The 23,436-nt window shown below is 44.3% G+C and overlaps 1 protein-coding gene across 1 annotated transcript; it reads left to right on the top strand.

The window, feature by feature from the left end:
* Positions 1–1,389: 1,389 nt before the first annotated feature.
* nsun2 (NOP2/Sun RNA methyltransferase family member 2) lies at positions 1,390–23,436 on the top strand. The gene is made up of 19 exons (XM_004074438.4): positions 1,390–1,576; positions 1,851–2,008; positions 3,781–3,885; positions 3,958–4,063; positions 6,516–6,587; positions 6,676–6,760; positions 6,842–7,034; positions 12,967–13,041; positions 13,118–13,248; positions 15,664–15,737; positions 15,807–15,937; positions 16,409–16,505; positions 16,576–16,775; positions 16,929–17,021; positions 17,098–17,233; positions 20,924–21,004; positions 21,202–21,340; positions 22,080–22,119; positions 22,209–23,436. Exons 1-19 carry the CDS (start codon positions 1,514–1,516, stop codon positions 22,522–22,524), a joined length of 2,295 nt encoding a protein of 764 aa, XP_004074486.3. The 5' UTR covers positions 1,390–1,513; the 3' UTR covers positions 22,525–23,436.

Genomic DNA, 23,436 nt, shown 5'->3' with positions numbered 1-23,436 from the left:
ATGTGAGATTGCAGAGCGGCTGCAGATCAATACAGACAAAGCTTTTTCTTTTTTTTTATTTATCTATTTTTTTGGATGCTGGTGTGCCGCGGGGTTTTTGTCAAGGTTAAAGTGTGCCGTGGCTCAAAAAAGGTTGAATAACACTGTAATGGAGAGCTGTCCGTGCCCCATACACGGCACGACCCCGGACAGTCTCAGGTTGGAAGAAACGTAGAGAGAGGCAATATTAGCTTTTAAGCAACAAGCCTGTTTATTCCAACACACCATACAGCCCAAACAGCATGGAGGGTCACTTCAGCTTCCAGCCCTCTGACTCAAGGTTTCACCCTAAAGCTCCCCACTTCCCATGAGCCTTTGGGGCTGAAGGCAGCGCTAACCCCCGGGTCGCTACAATATATTACAACGGACTTGGGACTTTTTTGTACATAATCAGATAGCTTTTACCTTGAAGACCATAGAACATAGAATATCTCTATTCTGAAAAATTGTGGACTTGGGCCCCTTTTGAACTAACTGATTCAATTGTCTTTAACCTCAGTCTCCCTCTTTTCTGGAAGTTGCCATGTTAAGTCTTCTGCAGAAAATGGCAGGAAGTGAGAGTGACTTTCCAACGAGATTCTTGTCACAAAAATAATGTTGGAAAAAGAGCTCAAAAAGACTGACGCTGATGGCAATGTAGAGTTTGTAGACCTCTCCACTGTTTTGAAATATCTACATTGGTATAAGAATGCCTTTCCCCAGCTCCATTGTATGTATCATCTGCATCAGGTGAAAGCTCTTTCTCCACATTGTCTCCAGTTCTTACGCCCTTCAGCTGCACCGTGCTACATGAAAGAAAGAAAATGTAGTTATTTTATATACGCATTTTACTTTAACATGTAAAAACATCTTATTTGGTTTCACTAATTATGATAATAAACTTTCATCTCAATTTTATTTAATAAATATCCTGATTTAACAAACCAAGTATTGTAAATTTAGCAATAAAGCTCCCAATTCTTTTGATTTATGAGCCCATATAAAGGTTTTCCTTACATTTCATTTCCCCGAGTACAAACATAAGAGCAAATAAACCTAGTTATTTTGCTCAGCTTTATAATTTCATATAAATTTATTTTTGTGTATGTATCCCCCCGGTGTTTACTGTAAACAATTAATGTACAGTTTAATGTTCTTTGTTTTTTTTTGTGTGTTTTTTTTTTAACTGTATGTCACCTGTGCTCTGAATAAAAAAACACGAAAACAGGGCTGATTAAATTTTGAATGTTTCCATTTAATTGCAGTTAATACACACTTGTATTTTTATAGATTGGGTGTCTTTCTTTTTTACAATTCTGAAGGAGAATGAACAAACCTTTTCTCAGGCGGATTGTGTAGCCACCCCAAAAGGGTCCTTACCCACGTGAGTCAGAGGCAACACGTTGGTGGCGCACAGAAGAAGCCAGCGTTTTGTGTTGTTGCCTGTAGCACACTGTTCAGCAGACGTTTCTCCGCGTTGTTCTTCTCTACGAACATGGGGAGAAGGAGCAGACAGAGGCAGAGGAACCCCAACCCCAACCCTGGCAGGGAAAACGCGGTGAGAGACGCTCCCGCCATGGACGGAGCGGGTCCCGCTGGTGGTGTGCAGGCCAGAATCACAGCTACAGGAAGGAGCCAGCCCGGTGGTGGTTCCTGCTGGTTTACTGGCACATTCAGAAGTTAAATCGATGTTGGAAGATGCTACCTGCTGGCGAACAGCTTTTAAAGTCCCGTTTGGACGGTCTACAAGTCTGGAGTCTGTCAATACAGCCATTAACATACAGGTGGAAGCAAAAGCTGGTCCTAACTGTGACATGTCTTCTGTTCTTCAGGGATGGGGAGCTGGCTACGCTGACATTGTGAAAGAGAACAAGCTGTTCGAACAGTACTATAAGGAACAAGGGCTGGTCCCTGAAGGAGAGTTTGAGCAGTTCATGGAGGCCATGAGGGAACCGCTGCCAGCCACCATACGGATCACTGGGTATAAGAGGTGAGCTGCAGGACAGAACTCTGGTCGGTGGGGGTAAAATGTCTTTGCTTGTCTCATTTTAGCAGTTGTTTTTGTTTACAGCAACCTACAAACTCCTTATTGTGTGTGTGTGTCTGTCTGTCTTTGTGTGTGTGTGTGTGTAGTGGTGGTGTGGGGGGGGGGGGGGGGACATCTTGCTCATAGATACAATTATTGTCAAGTTTGACATTTTGGAACAGAAAAAGAAATGAGATGAACACTTCTCTACACCTACAAAAAGAGCAGGGTTTGGAACAGTGGAGCAGCTCTACACCCTTTAAAAGGTTCTGCGGTTTTCATTGGAGTTATCTCATCCAGTTCATGTGTTTTGTGGATTTAGAGAAAGTGTTCGACCGCGTCCCTGTGGTGTCCTGTGGAGGGTGCTCTGAGAGTAAGGGGACCGGGGAGCCTTACAAAGGCCTGTTGGGTCTCTGTATGACCGGAGGAAGATCTTGTAGTAAGTCCATATTTAATTGGAAACACGACACTCAACAGTTCAACTTTGGTCTTAGGATATGCGTTCTGCAGATCAAGATACTTTTGTTCAGACTGAGGAGACCCATCAGCAGTTTTCATTTAGGATTTTACCGATTCTGTCTCCTCTTACTTGAGCAGTAAGCCAGACCTGTTCCTGGTGCGTATTGGAAAGGGCAGGGCACTCCATTTCCAGCCAGGGGCCCGGGGGGGGGGGGGGGGGGTCTGGTGTGGGGACCACAGGACTTCCTCTCTACTCTTTGCAGATGATGTTGTACTGTTGGTTTCATCAAGCCAAAACCTCCAGCATGCATTGGGGCGGTTTGCGGCCGAGTGTGAAGCGGCTGGGATAAGGGTCAGGGTCAGCACAGCTAAATCTGATGCCATGGTTCTTGACCGGAGAAAGGTAGTTTGTCATCTCTGGGTGGGTGGAGTGTCCCTGTCCCTGATGGGGGAGTTTAAATATCTATTGGTTTTGTTAACCAGTGAGGGAAGATCCAAGTGTGAGATCGAAAGGTGGATTGGAGCAGCGTCCACTGTTGTGCGGTCGCTGAACCGGTCCTTTTTGGTGGCGATAGCTAGGCCAGAAAGCAAAGCTCTCAATTTACCGTTCAATCTTCGTTCCAATACTCACCGATTGTCATGAGCTCTGGGTCATGACCAAAAGAACGAGGTCCGAATACAAGCTACTGAAATGAGTTTCCTTCATATGGTTGCTGGGCGCTCCCTTAGAGATAGGGGGAGGAGCTCAAACACCAGCAGAGAAATCGAAGTAGAACCGCTCCTCCACATCCAGAGGAGCCAGTTGAGATGGCTCGGGTTTCTGGTCCGGATGCCTCCTGGACGCCTCCCTGGGGAGATGTTCTAGGCACAGGCCCCAAGGAAGATCCAGGTATCTCAGTTGGCCTGGGAACATCTCTGGGTCCCCCCAGAGGAGCTGGAGGAAGTGGCAGAGGAGAGGGAAGTCTGGGCATCTTTGCTTAGACTGCTGCCTCCGTGATCCGGTCCCAGATAAGCGGAGAAAGATGGATGGATGGAGATTGACCATTTGCTAGGTTAAGGGACCAATTTAAAAATGTATAATTCCCGGAAGAAGATTAAGGGTTAAGTTAAAACGAAAAATTCTCAAACAAACAACAGATAAGTCAGAAGAAAATACTTTTTTACATGACTGCTATCTGCCAGGCTCCAGATTTATGGAGCTTTCAGTGTCTTTCTTTATTCAAAATAACCAGTAACCTGTTTTTCTTGCTCTTTTCCTTGTCTCTGGCACGGTGCAGTCATGCTAAGGAGATCCTTCACTGTTTGAAGGATAAATACTTCAAGGATCTCCAGGAGCTGGACATTGATGGCCAGAAGATTGAAGCTCCTCGGCCTCTCAGCTGGTATGAAATCACCCGATGATTTCTTTAAAACATCATTTGAAGCTTCAGCTGAGGTTTTCCTTTCTTGTTCAGGTATCCTGATGAGCTAGCCTGGCACACCAACATGAGCAGGAAGATCATCAGGAAGTCTCCTCTGCTGGAGAAGTTTCATCAGTTTCTTGTTAGCGAGACAGAGTCTGTGAGTTAGCCAAACACACGAAAAATCGAAAACTCATCTTTTCCAGGTTCAGGTCAGCTTCTTCCTAACAGTAGATTGGTTTAGGTTGAAACTTCTGGCCTGTTGCTGTAAACGGGTTCAAAAGAAAATTTCTATTACTTTAATTAGTATACTAACGTAAAAGTAAAACATTTAGTTTTACATGAAATCAAAGCACCATCACAGATTTAGCTCACAGTTACTCAGGCCCTGTCTCATAATGGAACCAAAGATGAGCCAAAAGCAAACATTTATTTGTTTCATGTTATGGTTGTGAAGTGCTCAGAAATATTGATGGTATTTTGTTCTGACATATCCAATCCTATTCTAGATGACATACAACACAAATGCACTACTTTTGGTTTCAAACAAACAAAGTTACAATTCTATTTCACCTTTGACCTATTTTTCTTGAGCGACATCGTTTTAAAAGCACTTTAAGTTAATGCCAAAATATGTAAAAAAAAAAAAAAAAAAAAGCTATCTGACCTGCTGTTTGTGAATTCAATAACATTTCAAATATATATTAGAAATGTTTTGTATTTCTTTGTATTAGATTTTGCATTATCAGGGCTCCAGACTAACTTTTTTCACTGGGAGCACTGTGGCCCCTAAATGAAAATTTTAGGGGCACAACCAGAAAATTTAGGGGCGCATACCGTAAATCAACATGCTAACCAAATCTACTAATTTCCACTGTATTACTAATAATACAGTGATGCAACAAGGTAAACTGATAGCACCATCGCTGTCATGACAGTACAAATAGTAAAACAAATACCATACATTCAGAATGAAAAAAAAAAGTGCTTAGTAAGAGAAAAGCTCCAAAATAGATTGAAATTTATGTTGGTGACACCAAATGAGTGCAGCCAAGATGCACAATAAGCGTGTTTGAGATCACCCAGGTGGACGAAACGCTGAGCAGATCACCTGGTGTGTGACATATATTTTTGCTCCAACATCACCTGTCAATCATCACAAAAATATCACAAGAAAGGGGCGGAGCAAGGCCCCAACCTACGTGAACACAGCTGGAAATTTAGTAATGTGCCGACTGAAAGCTGCCCTGATGACTACAAAACAATGCATTATGGGACATGTGTCCTGATGGTTTTTGTAGTTAAGTGAGAAATTGAAATAATTTAAAATACCAATTGATTAAAAAAGGCTACATACATTACAAAACATTAAAATCAATATAAAATATATAATAACACAGATCATACTGAGGGGGAGAGGCATATTAAAACTAAATTGAATGTTAAGGACAACTCCAACTTCCTGTTCTCACTCAGTCTCGCTGCAGATCCCAACCCCCAACCCCCCCCCCCCCCCCCCCCCGCGGCCTGGTCTCGCTAACGATACACGTCTATCGTTGAATTTTCCACACGTGTTTTCAGTGCGTTTAAGACTAAATCTTGTTGTTGCTCGCACGTGTATAATGTTCAAGCTCCGTTAGCTGTCACGCATGTAGGTGTGTCTCTTCAGCTGACCATCTCTCCCGCGGGAGCGGTGTGCTGCAGTGACAGCCGTGCCGCCGCGCGCCAAACCGTCACCATAACTATAACCCGGCTCCGTGCGGCCCAGAGAAAAGTTCAGCACGGACTGCATGTATTTAGAAAATTACGATCGAATAGATACATTCTAAAAATGAAAGTAAGGAACTCCTTAATGTGGTCCGGGGAGGGGGCTGTCAGGTGTCCTGCCTTAAATGTTCTCCTGCTTTCAAGCCCGGTCAATGTCACGCCCCCAAGAGTCATTTACCCCACTGTGATTGGTCGCTTTGTCAGCTCCGCGCACGACAATGAAAAGGTGTACACCAGCCGCAGGTCGGAAGAACGAATCAATAGATCGCTTGCTTATAGCTCAGACGCACACACATATCAGGTTGTGATGATATTTGTCTCTGTTTCCTTCCCACAGATGTTTACGCGCGCTCAATTATCTCTCGGCCCCTCCCCCTCCACGCATTTTAGCCACTTACAGTGGCTTTCCTTATTCTTCTCACATGCAGTGGCCGCCTCACACACAGGCGTCACGCGAGTGTGTGCTCGCGTTTGATGAGTATGTGCGCGAGTGTGTGTGTCTGCCTGCGTGCGTGTGCGCTGGCGTCTCATAGATTAGTTCATTGTTCATTGACGTGCCCCTTCCATGTTTAATGTGTAAAAAAATAGAAAGGGTGGGGGAGGCAAATTTACTGGTAGCACATGTGCGACCATTTGGTCTGGGGCCCTGATTCTAGTTGGTCATGGCACAGGTATTCAACAGAGAAAATTTTGAATTGGCCCTTCTTGTCATAAACGTTGCTGAGGCCTGAAAAAGAACAACACACTGGTTGTGTCATGACTTCATCAGGAGATCAGCATTGATCTTTTCATGGAATTTTTACCTTTGTGAAAATGTCATGAAAGGTTCCTGTTGGCCTTTGCAGGGAAACATCAGTCGTCAGGAGGCGGTCAGCATGATCCCCCCTCTGCTCCTGAAGATCCAGCCCCATCACAAGGTCGGCACAGGTTCTCATCGATGATTAGGATGCTGACAGATCTTTGTTTTTATAAATATAATGGCACCCGGTTTGTGCTTTTGTGCAGATTCTGGACATGTGTGCAGCTCCGGGCTCAAAGACGGCCCAGCTGATTGAGATGCTTCACGCTGACATGGATGTACCATTTCCAGGTCAGCATGCAAAAACTGTATCCCCGTGTCTTTTTTTATTTTAAACCATGATCCGTTGTGATCTAAACCTGTGCTCCATAGAGGGCTTTGTAATCGCCAATGACGTGGACAACAAGCGCTGCTACCTGCTGGTGCACCAGGCCAAGCGCCTGAACAGCCCCTGCATCATGGTGGTCAACCACGATGCCTCCTGCATCCCTGCTCTTCAGGTTGACTCAGACTCCAAGAAGGACGTCCTCCTCTACGACCGTGTCCTGTGTGACGTCCCCTGCAGGTCAGCAGCTTCTCCTCGTGGGTGTTAGCTAAAGCTGAAGGCATGGATCATCATCATCAGCACATATATCGTTCTGAATCCACAGAGATCCCAAATAGTTGGGTGTTCCCCCGACACATGTTTTGAAATGTCAGGAAAGAAGAGGCCAAACATGATAACAGCTTTTTCTCAGATTAACACCTTCAAAGGTCTTTCTGTTCTGTTTTGCTGTAAGTTTGTTGCTTTAAAGAAGTTTTGAATTTCTCATTTTAGGCTGAGTGATGCAAAAGAGATTGATTTAAAACCAGTTCCATTAAAAGGTGTCTTTGTGATCACAGCTGCAGCTGTCTCCTCTTTCAAGCATTGTTGGAAAGAGAGGCTCTGAAAGATGAAGCAGCCTTGTTTGACTTGTTTGTGGAGGTTCTCTCCTGAAGCTGTTGGGCGTTTGAACTGAAAGTGTTCCAGTCTCCTTCAGTCGTTCTGGCTTAAACTGTGTTCTTCAGACAAAGTGTTGTCAGCTGTTGTCTCAGGCTAGATGCACATTTAGTCCGTGGTGTTCACATTGGGGAAACAGGGAGGGTCTTCTTCTTTTTTTCCACTGTTGATTAGCGTATGTCAGTTGAAAGGGGCTTGGCGCAAAATGTTGATGCAATGCAAATCTTGTGATTTGGGCATAATACAAAAACAGTTCGGTTCATTGCTAGTCTTCTTGCCATGGCAGATATGGATTAACACTAGGGATGGGTATCGTTAAGGTTTGAACGGTATTTTAATTGATCCGGTATTTTAACGATACTCTTATTGATACTTTTTGAGGACGAAAAATAAATGAATGAATAAAAATGTAAGAACATGAGGTGTTCTTTTTCCTCATTATGCAACAACATTGTTTTTTTAACAAAACATTTTACTTCATACTTGATAATGTTAGAAAACAAACCTGGAATGCAAGTGGATGTGTTAGAGCAGGGCTCGGCAACCTAAACCTCTCAAAGAGCCATTTGAATCAGTTTCCAACTGAGATGAAAGCACAGGGAGCCGCAACAGTAGATGTGTTAGAAAAAATGTTTTTGCCGATATATCGCGATAGTTTATTTGGCAATAATTGTATTGATTCAAAATGCTGTCAGGATATTAATTTAATTATTTAATTTAATTATTTGTATTCTTTATTAGCGTGATGTTTCCTTTGATCTTTTGTCCATTTTCCACAACCTTGAATAGACCTTTCTGTCTGTCAAACACTCAGAGTTAAGATGAATGAGATGATGGAAACAAATTCACTTTGATTCAATTCAATTCAATTTTATTTGTATAGCCCAAAATCACAACAACAGTTGTCTCGATGGGCTTCGAAGTAAAACATGAAATCAAAAGGATCACGAATACAAAGAGTTCAATAGAAAAATACTAAAATGAACTAACAAACTGACTAAGCTATACTGGCATCCCTGCCCTTAGACCCCCCTTCGCGGTAAGGAAAAACTCCCAAAAAAACGGATTCCGGAAAAAACGAAGAAACCTCAGGGGTGCCCACATGAAGGAGGGATCCTCCCCCAGGACGGACAGGTGATTTACCAGAAATCTTAGAGAAGAATTAACTTATCTAAATCTACAACTACATATATAAAAGTCCAGCAGTCGAGCTTCATCCAGCCGTGGTTGTGGGGACAGACAACGGCGCGAGTCGAGCCGGAGACAGGATCCACAGCCAGGTGTAGGAGCAGGAGCAGAGGCGAGGTACTCGGTCAGGTACAGAGCAGAGACGAGCCAGAGATGAGCCAGAGACAGGATCCACAGCCAGGTGTAGGAGCAGGAGCAAAGGCGAGGTAAACGGTCAGGAACTGGAGCACGGATGAGCCAACTGGGGTCTGGAAGCACTCCCACTCCCCAGGAGGGGAGAGGAAAAGAGGGACAATACATGAATCGCACTGCACCAAACAGAGGCATGGAGAACTAAATGATGAATTATGATCAAGAATGGAGAAGAGGAAGGGTAGAAGTAAAAAAAGGAAAGAGGACAGAACCCCAGTGCACCATAGTTACCCCAGCTTCAACTTCTAGCAGCCTTTTAAAAGAAATAGTTATTATTAAGTTTAATTTAAACAAATTAACATTAAGTTAAATAATCTCTGAATACTAACTAGTCTGACAATAAGCCTGTCCAAAGAGGAATGTTTTCAGTCTAGCTTTGAATGTAGAAACTGAGTCTGCCTCTCTTACATGAGCTGGGAGTTTATTCCATAAGACAGGGGCTTGGTGGCTAAACGCTCTACCTCCAACCGTACTTTTACTAATTCTAGGAACCACAAGCAGTCCTGCATTTTGCGAGCGAAGTGTTCTCATTGGATGGTAAGGGACTATGAGGTCCTTAATATAGGACGGGGCCATTCCATGTAAGGCCTTATAGGTTAACAGGAGGATCTTGAACTTGATTCTAGAATCAACTGGGAGCCAATGGAGCGAAACTAACACAGGAGTGATGTGATCTCTTCTGCTAGTTCCAGCTAACAATCTAGCTGCTGCGTTCTGAACAAACTGGAGACTTCTTAAGGAACTCTTAGGACATGCTGCTAACAAGGAGTTACAGTAATCCAGCCTCGACGTAACAAATGCATGGATGAGTTTTTCAGCATCACTCTTAGAAAGTATATTTCTGATCTTAGCAATATTCCGCAGGTGAAAAAAGGCAGTTCTACACGCCTGAGATATGTGAGCCTTAAATGATAAATCCTGGTCAAATAAAACCCCAAGGTTTCTAACTGTGGAATTGGGGGCTATACTTATGCCATCCAGGGAGACTATCTGATCAGACAGAGTATCTCTGAGGTTTTTAGGACCAAGTATAATGACCTCAGTTTTTTCTGGGTTCAAGAGGAGGTAATTAATTGTCATCCAGGTCTTGATGTCACTGATGCAGGCGTTCAGTTTCTCTATCTGGTCATTCTGGTCAGGCTTCATGGATAAATACAACTGCGTATCGTCGGCATAACAATGAAAATTAATGCTGTGTTTCCTGATTATGTTTCCTAGGGGTAGCATATAAAGCGTAAACAGGATCGGTCCCAAGACTGAGCCCTGTGGGACTCCATAGTTGACTCGAGTGCACTGAGAGGAATGGCCATTTACATTAATGAACTGATACCTATCGGACAGATAGGATTTAAACCACTGGAGAGCAGATCCTCTGATCCCTATGTCCTGCTCTAGTCTATGGAGTAAAATACCGTGGTCGATAGTGTCCCGGCTGTTGGGAGGGCGCTGGGGTGCTAGCTAAGTTAGCCCTGGTAGCGCGGCCCGCGCTACGAGTAACGACCTGGCTAGCCGGCTTAGCTTCCACTGTGCGGAGCCGCGCTTCTAACTGCTCCAGCCTGGCCTCCAAGTCTAACACAAGATTACACTTAACACACCTACCGCTATCTTCACTAAAGGAGGCAGGATCATCACTAAACATATGGCACATGGGGCAGGAGAGAGGAGGAGAGGCGGAAGGAGTGGTGGCCATGCTAGGTTTTAAGCTAAGGCTAGCGGTGTTTAGGTAAAGAGAAGTGGTCTATTTAGCAAAATGAGAAAGTGAACAGCAAGCGGTTTAACAGTGGTGAATTCGCTAATAAAAGGTACTAGATGTGAATATTAACCCAGATAACCCTTAGAGTAAGCAATAGTAGTAAGGCTAATGCCAAACAAGAAAAAAGGCTTGCCATAGACAGCAGTCACACACGACTAGCACTGGGAATGGCTCACCCGGAAAATTTGATGCAGACTCCTGTGTATTTATGTATTTTCTTTAAATCCAGTAAACCCAATAAATTGTTTTCATTTAATGGATGACAACTATTTTTTATTAGAAAGCAGCTGTTTGTCTGGAATCATAAGTGGAGAGTCTAAGCCCCGCCCCCACCTGTTCGTTGTGCAAACCCCCTCCAGCGTGTTTTACACAGACGGCGCAACATGTGGTCATCGTAGCAGCAAGCTGACAGGGTAGTCGGGGGACCATAACACAAATTTAATTAATTTTACGCGGAAATGGGTGGTCTTGGTCTATGGGGATACAAGGACTTTTTTTTTTTTGGGCGCTCACGTGTCCCCACGAGATCGACACTGACTGTCTTTTTAGAAAAACTTTCCATCACTTTGATAAGAATGTGCTACAATTTTGAAGCAACTTTAGTCGTAATGTCACAACGGGCCCAAGAGCAGTGTGCACAAGCTCAGGTACAAGAAAAGAGAAAGGAAGATGGCACATTGCTGTGTTACCCTTGACTTTAATCATACACATCATCAATCCAACCAATCAGATGTGGTCTGGCCTTTTAGATTGATATCCTCACTTCCATTTGCCAACATGGCTCATAAAGTCTCTAGTTGTTTTTAGCGGCGTAGTTTCCTGCAAGATCCAGTTTCTGACTTTGCAAAAAGTGCATAAAATAATGAAGCTCATAGACGTGAGACTGTTCGAAAGAGTTGACTACATTTCCCTTGATTCATTGTGTTAATATGACATGTCATAGAGCACAACAAATGCTAACATCTAACAGAGTTTTCAAACCTTTTTGATAAAATCCTGGGTGAACAGTTTAGTTTGTCAAAGTTTGTGTTGGAGCACAGAGGAATCAACAGCCAGAGGTCTTTCCGACTCAAACAGCTGCTTTCCAATAATGTCTGGATTAAAAGACAGATTCAACTAGGACTTCAGGCAACTTTTACAAAAATGCATGGTGGTACAGTGGTTGGCGCCTGACAGCAAGAAGGCTTCTGGTTCAAGTCCCGGCTGAGGGACCTGAACCAGAACACCATTGGGGGACCTTTCTGTGTGGAGTTTGAATCTTCATGCGTGGCTTTTTTCCATGGACTCCGGCTTCCTCCCACCATCCCAAAACATGCTTCATAGGTTCATTGGTCACTCCTATTGTCCATAGGTGTGAATGTGAGAGTGAATGGGTGTGTGATTTGTGGCCCTACAATAGACTGGCGACCTGTCCAGGATGTCCCCTGCCTTCGCCCGGATAGTCTCTGGCAGCCCCATGACCCCGAAAGGGACAAGACGGATTAGAAGATGAATAAATAGATGAAAAATTTAAATATAAGTAATGACAAGTAATAACGACATTAAGTAGTGGCCCACAGACGCATTTAAACTAAATTGAAATGGTTCTTTTTACTCCCAAAACTAGTTTTGACTAGTTTTAGTTATGGGTGATTTTTTAGTATTTAACACATACAGAAGGCACACTGGATTTTAGGGAGCGGGCATGTTAAAATATATCTGTAAAACGTGCATGCTAGTGTGTGTTTAAAAAAAAAGGCAGCAGGAGCAAAACTGAGTTGGTTGGGATTTTTTATGTTTTCAGTCATCAATCAACATCCAAAAATCCATCAAAAAACAGGCTAAGAAATAAATGTTTGATATGCAAGGTGTTAAATTGAACTTGTAGAACCTTGTAGGAACCCTGCAAAGAGCAGAATTTTCCTTCATGTTCTGGGTTTGTGAGAAGAGGGATTCTCTGTGAGGAAGATGGATCTTCATTAAAGACTGGAACACTTCACAGACTGGAATAGATTTACAGGAGATGGAAACAATGATTCAAAAAAACATGAGGTTTCTCTTCATATCTTAAAAAACTTTATTAAACAAAACAAAGCCATGAAAGCACTTTTCAATCTCAAACGTGAGGTGCCAGAGCTTTGGTGTCCTCCGCTCATCAGGGGACATCAGGCAAATCAGACTGTTTCATGCAAATTTAAAATTAAAAGTTAAAAACAATGTCTTTTAAGACAACACAAGGGGATGCATTCAAAAATAAAGATGCTCCAGGTGAATCAGCCTATCAGAGAGCAGGATGGACCGAATGTGAATACAAAAAAAGAGACAAGTTCGTGAAGATGCATGAGACTCTTTCTGTTGGAGTTGGGTGGTAGATGTCGATTATCTGCCCTGCTGTGTGTTCTGCAGTGGTGATGGGACCATGAGGAAGAACATAGATGTGTGGAAGAAATGGACAACCAGCAACAGCCTGCACCTGCATGGGTGAGGGAGCGTCATGTGCTGGATACCTGTCTGATGAAACAACCAGGGGGCTGAAGTCTGAGTGTGTGTCCTTAAGGCTCCAGCTGCGGATCGCTGTGCGAGGTGTGGAGCAACTGGCAGTTGGAGGCCGGATGGTGTACTCTACATGCTCTCTGAACCCCATTGAGGATGAAGCCGTCATTGCTGCTCTGCTGGAGAAAAGTGAAGGTAAACTTCAGAGCCGGCAGATTCAGGCCTGCGTACATTCGAAAATAAACCGAACTTATGGAGAACTCTGACCCAAAGATTGTTAAATGTAAAAGATAATGAATTGTAAAAACAAGCACAGGGCTGACAGGTGTCATGTCCGTTGCCCCGCCCGCCTGACAGGTGTCATGTCATGTCCGTTGACCCGCCTGCCAGATGGGTGTCTTGTCCATTGACCCGCCCGCCTGCCTGACAGGTGTCATGTCCGTTGCCCTGCCCAACTGACGGATGTCCTGTCCGTTGACCCGCCCACCTGACAGGTCTCACGTCCGTTGACCCGCCCGCCTGATAGGTGTCTTGTCTGTTGACCCGCCCGCCTGACAGGTGTCATGTCCGTTGACCCGCCTGCCTGCCTAACAGGTGTCATGTCCATTGATCCGCCCGCCTGCCTGACAGGTGTCATGTCAATTGATCCGCTCGCCTGCCTGACAGGTGTCTTGTCCGTTGACCCACCCGCCTGCCTGACAGGTGTCATGTCCGTTGACCCCCCCCTCCGCCTGACAGATGTCCTGTCCATTGACCCGTCCACCTGACAGGTGTCTTGTCCGTTGACCCACCCGCCCACCTGACAGGTGTCACGTCCGTTGACCCCCCCCCCCCCCCCCCCCCCCCCGACAGATGTCCTGTCCGTTGACCCGTCCGCCTGACAGGTGTTTAGTCCGTTGACCCACCCGCCCACTAGACAGGTGTCATGTCCCTTGACCCGCCCACCTGACAGGTGTCACGTCCGTTGACCCCCCCCCCCCCCGCGCCTGACAGATGTCCTGTCCGTTGACCTGTCCGCCTGACAGGTGTTTAGTCCGTTGACCCACCCACCTGACAGGTGTCTTGTCTGTTGACCCACCCGTCCACCTGACAGGTGTCATGTCCCTTGACCCGCCCACCTGACAGGTGTCATGTCCGTTGACCCGCCCGCCTGACAGGTGTCTTGTCTGTTGACCCGCCCACCTGACAGGTGTCATGTCTGTTGACCCGCCCACCTGACAGATGTCATGTCCATTGACCTGCCCGCCTGCCTGCCTGACAGGTGTCATGTCCGTTGACCCGCCCACCTGACAGGTGTTTAGTCCGTTGACCCGCCCACCTGACAGGTGTCATGTCTGTTGACCCGCCCGCCTGAGAGGTGTCTTGTCTGTTGACCCGCCCGCCTGACAGGTGTCTTGTCTGTTGACCCGCCCACCTGACAGATGTCATGTCCATTGACCCGCCCGCCTGCCTGCCTGACAGGTGTCATGTCCGTTGACCCGCCCACCTGACAGGTGTTTAGTCCGTTGACCCGCCCACCTGACAGGTGTCATGTCTGTTGACCCGCCCGCCTGAGAGGTGTCTTGTCTGTTGACCCGCCCGCCTGACAGGTGTCTTGTCTGTTGACCCGCCCACCTGACAGGTGTCATGTCCGTTGACCCACCCGCCTGCCTGACAGGTGTCTTGTCCATTGACCCACCTGCCTGCCTGACAGATGTCCTGTCCGTTGATCAGCCCACCTGATTTTTATGTGCTCTACATTTTAGTTTTGTGCTTTACATTTTATTATTTGATAAGAATTTCAAGTTTAGTGATTTTTACAAACTAGATTTATGTTTCTTTTAACTTCGCTTTCAGCATAACGTCTGTGACAATCTGTGGAGACGAGCAGTTAGTTGGACTCAAGACATTTAGCATTTGTTTTAGTGCTAATTGTTTGTTTTTGTTTTTTGGCTGGTTGTTTTTTTCAATAATTTATATAATACAAAAACAGTGAACAAAAAAATAAGTGTGTGTGCTGCTGTTATTTTATTTTTGGTAATTAGTATATTAATGCTTTCAGCGTGTTTTTAAAAGGAAATATAAACTTTGTAATCAAAACTGTTAGAAACTGACATTTGGGCCAATTAAACCAGACTGCACACCATAAATAAATGTTGTTTTTCATACAGTCATTCATTTACTCGCATTGAAAAATAAGTTTATATTGTCTCCCTTTTATACATTTTGTGTAACAAACAATTATGTCACACACTCCTTAAAATTCAAAATGGCATTATTAGTTATGAGGGAAAAGAACTTTACGTTACAAAATGAAATGAGAATATGGAGCCCTAGCGGATCACGACACTACGTAGCTATGTAGTTTGCCCAAGCGGTGATACCGTAGTGTGATGTCATCATTAGTCGCAGGACCCCAAAAAGTTATCGCCGGCCAAATAGTTTTGGTACCTAAAAAAACACAAACTCACCATTGGGATGAAACATCGTGGCAGGAAATGAGAACCCTTTTGAGTTTTACAGCATCCATCAAGATTGTTATTGTGAAGCCATTTCCTGTCACAGACTCAAAAAAATCTGACTTTTGTTGAGGTTGTGGAAAGCATTGACATGTCCATGGCCTCCTTTCAGGTGCGTTGGAGCTGGACGATGCCTCTGCAGACCTGCCAGGACTGAAGTACATGCCGGGAGTCGCTTCTTGGAAGGTACTGCAGGCAGAGGACTGCTATCATTAGGGTCAACAAAACCACAGATTGACACAATTTCTTCTCCAGCTCATGACCAAGGAGGGTCAGTGGTATAGCGACTGGTCCGAGGTTCCCAAAAGTCGTCACACACAGATCCGGCCCAGCATGTTTCCCCCCAAAGGTCCAGAGAAAGTGGCCAGCATGCACCTGGAGAGATGGTACAAACACACAAACCTGCCGCGCTTTACTGCTGTTTCAGGATTCCATCCTGGTGTTTGAAGTCAACATTACAGATTCACCACATGCACTATATACAACCCCCCCCCCCCAAGCACCTGTACACGTGCATGTATGTATTTATGTACACATACATGTACAGATGCACAGGTACATGTGTGAATTTATGTATACACACAGACACAAGCAAGCTTATGCATGTGCACATACAAACGGGCAGCTACATACATGAACAGATGCGCTTGTCAACTCACACTTACCAGCATGGACACACGCTTGATCACAAAGACACAGATTGTTTAGGATGATGTCATTGTTTCGCTCCTGTTCTTCCCATGTATGCCAGCAGAGGGAGCGTTTTCCTCTCTAACTGGTGAAGAAGTTTCTGTTTGCTGGAGAGCTGACCTGCCTGTCCTTACAGTGTGTGTGTGTTTGTTTTGGTTTCATGTCAGTATGAGGATTCTTCCACATCATCAGAACACTGGAGGTTTCTTCGTGGCGGTTCTGGTGAAGAAAGCTCCGATGCCCTGGAACAAAAGACACCCCAAGGTGCTCTTCGGAGACGCTCCTCTGAGTCTGACTGAAAACCATTTGCTCATTTCTTCTGTTTTCATACCAGCTCAGGAAAGACTTCTCATCCAGCTCAGCAGCCATGACTGGGGGTTCTCCAGTCACTCCCTCCCCAGAAGACACTCCCCAACTCCTTTCAGAGGAGGCAGACGGAGGCGTCCCAGTGGAGACAGTAGATGGGGCAGCACAGCAGGAGGCGCTTCATGGTGCACCGAAGGAGGCTGGTGCTGGGGGAGACGGGGCGTGTGGGTGAGTCTTCTCTCTGTAGAGCCGTTCCATCACGGGAGATGCTCTGATGAAACACTCAGCATCTCGCAACCTTCTTCACTGACACAAGAAGGATCCTTGTGATGGTTTGATCTGTTATATTACCTGAGACGAGTCCTCTCGCTGCTTTCTCAGACCCCCACCCTCTAAAAAGCTGAAACTGTTTGGTTATAAAGAAGACCCCTTTGTGTTCCTGACTGAAGATGACCCTGTCTTCAGCGCCATCCAGTGAGTGTGTATGTGTCCAATGGCCACTGAGGGATTTTCTCATTTCTCAAAAGTTTTTGTTGTTTTTCCTTTTTAGATCTTTTTATGATCTGTCTCCTGACTTTCCAAAGCTCAATGTTCTGACAAGGACCCACGAGGGCAAGAAGAGACACCTGTACATGGTGTCTAAGGAGCTCCGCAACGTTCTGCTCAACAACAGTGAGCGCATAAAGGTGTGTTGATCTTAATGTGTGGGGGTGGAGTTGTGTGTGTTGTCCTGGGTGGGAACTGCAGCAGATGGTACCCCCCCCAGGTCCTGAGCCAGCATCACCTGCCCAGGTGTCCTCATTACTCTGCTGAACACAGGTGCCAAAAAACGTCTCTGGTTTTTATTTTATGAAAACTGCTCAAAGTTTTTCTTTGTCAGCTGATATAACGTACAGAAGTGAGGAGGCAGGAAAGCTTTACTAAACCTATTGTGACCATCAGCATCTATATCCCTTTCCTGTGCCACTGAAGTCCAGGCCAGTGTTGGCTTGGCAAATTGTCATGGTAACATGACAACGCACAGCGCCACGTAATAATAGTCCGCTCTTAGTTAAAAAAGCGTTCTAAACCGAACAAATAACAAGAACAAAGTACTAAAACGTGATTGAATGTTTCCCGGTAGGAGCATGATTCCCTGATAGTTGGAACACACCCTCTATTTCCCCCACTCCCACAGCATTTAGTGACTTGAGGTACTAAGGGTGGGCTTAGTCCACTCTGGGAGTCAATGAGGAGCTCAATGACTTCAGCTTGGGTGATAGCCAGCCTCACCCCAAAGTCCTCATCCTCTGCTTCCTCAAAAGAAGGCGTGTCAGTGGGATTGAGGAGATCCTCCAAGTATTATTTCCACTGTCTAACAAGGTCCCCAGTCGAAGTCAACAGCTCCCACCTGCACTGGAAAATGGTGCCTGTAGAGAATTGCTTTTCCCTTCAGAGGCGCCGGACGGTTTGCCAGAATTTCTTCAAGGCCAACCGACAGTCCTCCTCCATGGCCTCACTGAACTCCTCCCAGGACAGAGTTTTTGCCATGGAACATGGTAACATGTATAATGTGTGTCAGGGGTCTCAAACTTGCGGCCCGCGGGCCATTTGTGGTCCCCAAGACGATATTTTGAGGCCCCCGCCTTATATGAAAGTTTAATGTTGGTGCATCCCAGTAGTTTTTTTATGAATGACACTTTTCAGTGTCATGTGCTGAGCTGACGGACCAACCAATCACAGAGGGGATATGACTCTTGGGGGCGTGACAGTGGCCGGGCTTGAAGCAGGAAAACATTTAGAGCAGGAACCATGACTGCCCCCCCCCCGGCCCGACCACATTAAGGAGTTCCTTACTTTCCTTTTAAGAAAGTGTCTTTTTCGCATGTAATTTTCAAAATACATGCAGCCAGTGCTGAACTTTTTTCTGGGTCGCACGTTTGCGTTTTAAAGAGCAAACTTAAAAAATAAAAACATTTAACACAGATATATAATAGGGAGCACATATTTGTGCGAAAAGCTCTTCTTCACCTTAAACTTCAATAAGTCCAAGTACAGTCCAGACTTGAATCATCTTAAAGCCACACTGAGGGTCTCAGCTGGCGCCACCAAGTGTCCAGCATTAAGAACGGGGGTCGGCAACCCGCGGCTCAGGAGCCGCATGCGGCTCTTTAGCGCTACCCTAGTGGCTCCCTGGAGCATTTTCAAAAATGTTTGAAAATGTAAAAAGATGGGGGAGAGAAATATATTTTTAGTTTTAATATGGTTTCTGTAGGAGGAAAAACAAGACACAAACATTATTAACGTTTTCCAGTGCTGTAAGAATGCGTAGAATAAATATTGTAACGCTCAGCAGGTACGTCACTTGCAGCGGGAAATACTGTCAAAAGTTGAGCTGTCAATCAATTGGCTGCGCTGGAGGACTGTCCGTGTCCCATACACCGCACAACTCCGAACAGTCTCAGAGAGGAGGAGGCAGGAAGAGAAGCTGAGAGCATAATCTCCTTTCTGGCGTAACAATCCCATTTATTTTGAACATACACCACATTGAACATTGCACAGGGGTGATCAACCTCTCTCCCTTCCACACTCATGGTGCAACATAAAAAAACAACATAACAGGAAGAATGAACTAAAGTGGAACAACAAAACTGCCACATGAAAAGAAACGTTGGCAAACAGAAACGCTCATGCTGAGCCCTAATTAGATCAGGAGTTCGCATCCCACAATCCCCTGCTACTAACAGACCTAAAATGCACATGACCGCCACTGCAATATTAAATTTCAACATTTCTGTCAACGAAAATTTGCGTCATTGCCTGCGACAAACGTTTCTACCAGCAGGGCTTTATTTATTTTTTTAACTTTCAGCGGACCGCTAGGCAGGTGGCTGATGTAAATCAAACCACCGTCAGTTCCGTGCATTGCTTGATGAAGTTGAAAGCAAATATTCTGATCTCCTGGTACACTACAAAGTCAGATGGCTGTCCAGGGGTGACGCTTTGCGTCACTTTGTCGTCTGTTTCGAACACGTGAAAACATTCCTGAAAAGCAAAGACCTGCACTACCCGCAACTGGAAGATCCTGAGTGGCTGGAAAAGCTGCACTTTTTGGTGGATATGACTGTGACAAACACCTAAACGAGCTGAATGAAAGTCTGCAGGCGCCGCAAATGCTTGAAGCTGTTCTGTCATTCCAGCGCAGCTGACTGTCTTTGCCAGAAATGCACAGCGAAGAAGAGAAGAGGATGCTGCTGTGTTTTACCCGTGCACTGACCTGCTTGGCATTTGCACAGAAATCAAACTCAACTGTATTAATTTGATTTAATATACTTTACCTTTTCAAAAGGCTGCTGTTTTCTTTTTTATAAAGGCAGGCTGCGTTTTATTGCACTCTGTTTAGTTCCCAGTCACGCATGTTCAATTTTATTGTTTTTTGTTTGAATCCTCAAAATAAAAATGACATAAAAAATCGGATTTCTTTAAACATTTCTTTAATTTTATCAAAGCAATGAAACATAATTCATTGATATTGTAAATTTAGTTAAACTTGCACAACAGAGCAGTCACGTGACGCGTCGTTCTCCGCAGAATGCACTGCAGGGCAAATAAACATTTAATCGTTAATGCTCATTATGTATTTGTAGCAACTTAGTCATTTTGATAGTAGACTAATATAGCTAATATAGATACATTTTGCATGTGTTGCCTTCATTATGAGGCTTAAATAGGGCTTTTAATATTTTGCGGTTCCGGACATTTTTGTTTTTTGTTTTTTTCGTCCAATTTGGCTCTTTCAACATTTTGGGTTGCCGACCCCTGAGTAAGAAGAAGACAAGAGAAGCTGTATTCAGAAGAACCATTGATGGAGGTTACAAAACTGTAAAATTTGAGTCTTCTTTTGTGTTTAACAGTTATAATTTCACAGTATTAACTGAACTGTGTTAATAAGGACGGTTGAATCTGAAAACAGTGGATATAGAAGACTAAATAAACAGAAATGAATTACTGATTTATTTACTTATTGATTTTTTATTTACGTATTTGATTTTATTTCAGAGTTTTATAAGTACATTTTGTACAGAAAACGGTTAATAGAGTATAGTTAATAATATTGTACATGTTCCATACAAATTTACCACTAAAGAAAGGATGAACCCGAGAAAGTTACAGACCACTTGTTTACACAACGGTCCTTGTTTATTTTGTGTCATAAAACAGTAAAAAGATTTTAACATTTCTGATTCAAACTGGCATTGACTCTGACACAAGCTGCATGTGTGTGTGTGCGCACGCTGAAGTTCCGGGCCAGACTCAGCTAGACCCTGCCTTACCGTCTCAATGCTGTTTTGGGGTGTTGGCACAGAAATGAAGGTCTTTCTGTCTTTCCTGCTCAGGTCATCAACACTGGAGTGAAGGTGTGGTCTCGTAACAGCGATGGGGAGGAGTTTGGCTGCGCCTTCAGACTGGCTCAGGAGGTTTTTATCCAGTTCCAGAACCGTTGTTTGAAATGAGCCTCATTACAAAAACTTTGAAATGTCTACAACTGAACACAGATATAATACAGTCTATCCAATCATTAAACAGCTTAGGAAAAGGCGGCAGATGTCTGAGTCTGTTCTTAGAGAAGGTCCTTTGTTTACAGTAAAGATTGCAGCCCGCTCTCTCCCATCAGGGCATCTACACTCTTCAACCGTACGTTTGCTCCAGGATCATCCGAGTCGTGATGAATGACATCAAAGTGCTCCTGACCCAGGAAAACCCCTTCCTCAGCAAACTGGAGGAGGATGCTCATGCTCAGGCCAAGCAGATGGGTATGTGCAGAAAACCAAGACCACCGTCTGAAGGTCTGAGTGGAATATTGGTTATTGAAGAACTAAGAACTCCACAATCAGGGGCGTCTTTATGCTCCATCCAGGCTTGTTTTTGTTGCTACTGCTCAGAATGAAATGTCTACTTTCAGGCCCGCACAATAAATCGCTAATTTCTCGTCATTGCGCTATCAAGCTGTGCTATACACATAGCAAAAGTGCTGAAATTGCGATAAATGGTTACCTTAAATGTGCCAAAACAATCTTATGGAAGCTTGAAGTATTTAAGGAATCAAATAAATCTCTTTATGCATTTGACCAATAGGATGGAGCCCTATGTAGACGAGGGTCATTTAGAGTAGAATTTAAATTATGTTGACTCTTATTTAAATTAACTGTTGCAGTGAAATGGAAATTATGTATTCAGTTGTTTTGCTATCGCACATCGCAATATTGACCACTAATATCGCAAATCGCAAGCGTTCATATCATGTTCATATTTACTGTTAGGTATTGGAAATATATTTCTAGTTGATGGAACGTCATTATTTTGTTCAATGACAGGTAACCCAGGTAACTCTACCTTTTATTAAACAACCAATAGTTGAGATTGTTTACTGATCACCATGAGGTTACTCTGTGCTGCACACCTGTCTTTTGGTTTCACGGATTGACCGATGTCTTGTGGGTCAGACAGGTTAGCTGGAACCGGTTCTGAAGGTTTTCTGCATGTTCTTCACAGGAATGGGAAGCGTAGTCCTGAAGTTCATCCCAAACTCAGAGTAAGCTTCACCTCTATGTGGCGTAGGTTCTTTTATTGTATGGAGTGATGGTCTGATTGTGATTTCTCCCTTGACCCCATCACCATCAGTAACCCCACAGAGCCTCAGTGTCCCATCCAGCTGTGCGGCTGGAGGGGAAAGACGTCGATCCGAGCCTTTGTCCCTCGCAATGAGCGGCTTCACTACCTCCGGATGTTAGGAGTGGAGGTCTTCAGGGACAAGCAAGGCCTGGGGCAGAAAAAGGAGGAAGGGGGACCGCAAGAATGGAAGGGAGTAGAGGGGGAGAAGGAGAAAGAGGATGATGATGCAGCAGAGGTGGAAAAAGAGGTGGAGCCAGGGGACGGCAGTGAAGACGGATCTTCAGGAGCAAAGAATGGTAGCAGTTCAAGGAGGAACGTCAGCTAAGGAAGGTTGGAGTCCAAGACCTCATCCTCTGCTGGAGCTTTTAGTTTTTTATTATTTTTACTCACCTTTTTATTTTCTACTTCCTGTTTTAAGTTGAAGCTTTTTTCATCCATTGATGACTGAACAAATTCCCAGTAATTGTCTGATTTTCACAGCGATACTGAAAGGGTAAAAAGATTTATGTTGAATCTGTTCAGTTTTCCAACCTGAAAAGTGAGGAAGCTCAATAAGTATGTCTTGTTTATTATGGGATGTCACATCTGATGGCATTTCAGCTGCAGTTACCTGATAAAAATGTTCTAGATAAGATGTGTTGTGATTACATTTAGGCTCCACTGGACTGCACATTTATACAAGCAGATGGTGATTCTTAAGTGTGGACATTTGATATCTAAATGTTTTTATTTTCTGTTAAATGAAAATAATAGTAATGCAGATCTTAGAAGATCTGTTTGATGCTTATTGGCTTCAGAAAAGCCTGGCAGTATCTATGCATTTGTAATATTTGATGAAACTCCATGAATATGGTCATTTCTTTTTCTAAATCCTAGCAAAGTTCTCTAATTGGACTAATCTGGACATGTTAACAGTTTTAGACACGGAACAGTTTTCAGAAGACTCACCTCAACAATGGATATTTCCTTTGATTCATGCTGAATCAAAAAAACTTTCAGGTTATTCAAAACAAAACTATAAATGATTGGTGTTAAAATAGAATCATTGGTAATGAAACGGCAGATGGAGGTGCTGTTTTGATGCCACGTGTCTTTAGACTTTAATAAAAGATAAAACTAGACGTGTGGCTTCCTGCAGAAGTCGCCTCAGTTGTAGGTGTAGCTGAACAGGCGGTGGAAGCTTTTGTTGAGCTACTAGCCTAGAAAAATCCTGTTCAAATAAAATAGTTTGAACCTC

The sequence above is a fragment of the Oryzias latipes genome, chromosome 11, assembly GCF_002234675.1.
Source record: "Oryzias latipes chromosome 11, ASM223467v1".
In the NCBI taxonomy this organism is placed as follows: Eukaryota; Metazoa; Chordata; class Actinopteri; order Beloniformes; family Adrianichthyidae; genus Oryzias; species Oryzias latipes.
This window is presented reverse-complemented; position numbering and strand designations above follow the sequence as displayed.

What these genes read in the sequence shown, in the direction of transcription:
- nsun2 (XM_004074438.4), top strand. Translation starts at nt 1,514, where the DNA reads ATGGGGAGAAGGAGCAGACAGAGGCAGAGGAACCCCAACCCCAACCCT. An exon ending in AACAGCCTGCACCTGCATGG is followed by an intron (nt 13,042 to 13,117) that starts GTGAGGGAGCGT and finishes TGTGTCCTTAAG; the next exon opens with GCTCCAGCTGCGGATCGCTG. An exon ending in AAGTTCATCCCAAACTCAGA is followed by an intron (nt 22,120 to 22,208) that starts GTAAGCTTCACC and finishes CATCACCATCAG; the next exon opens with TAACCCCACAGAGCCTCAGT.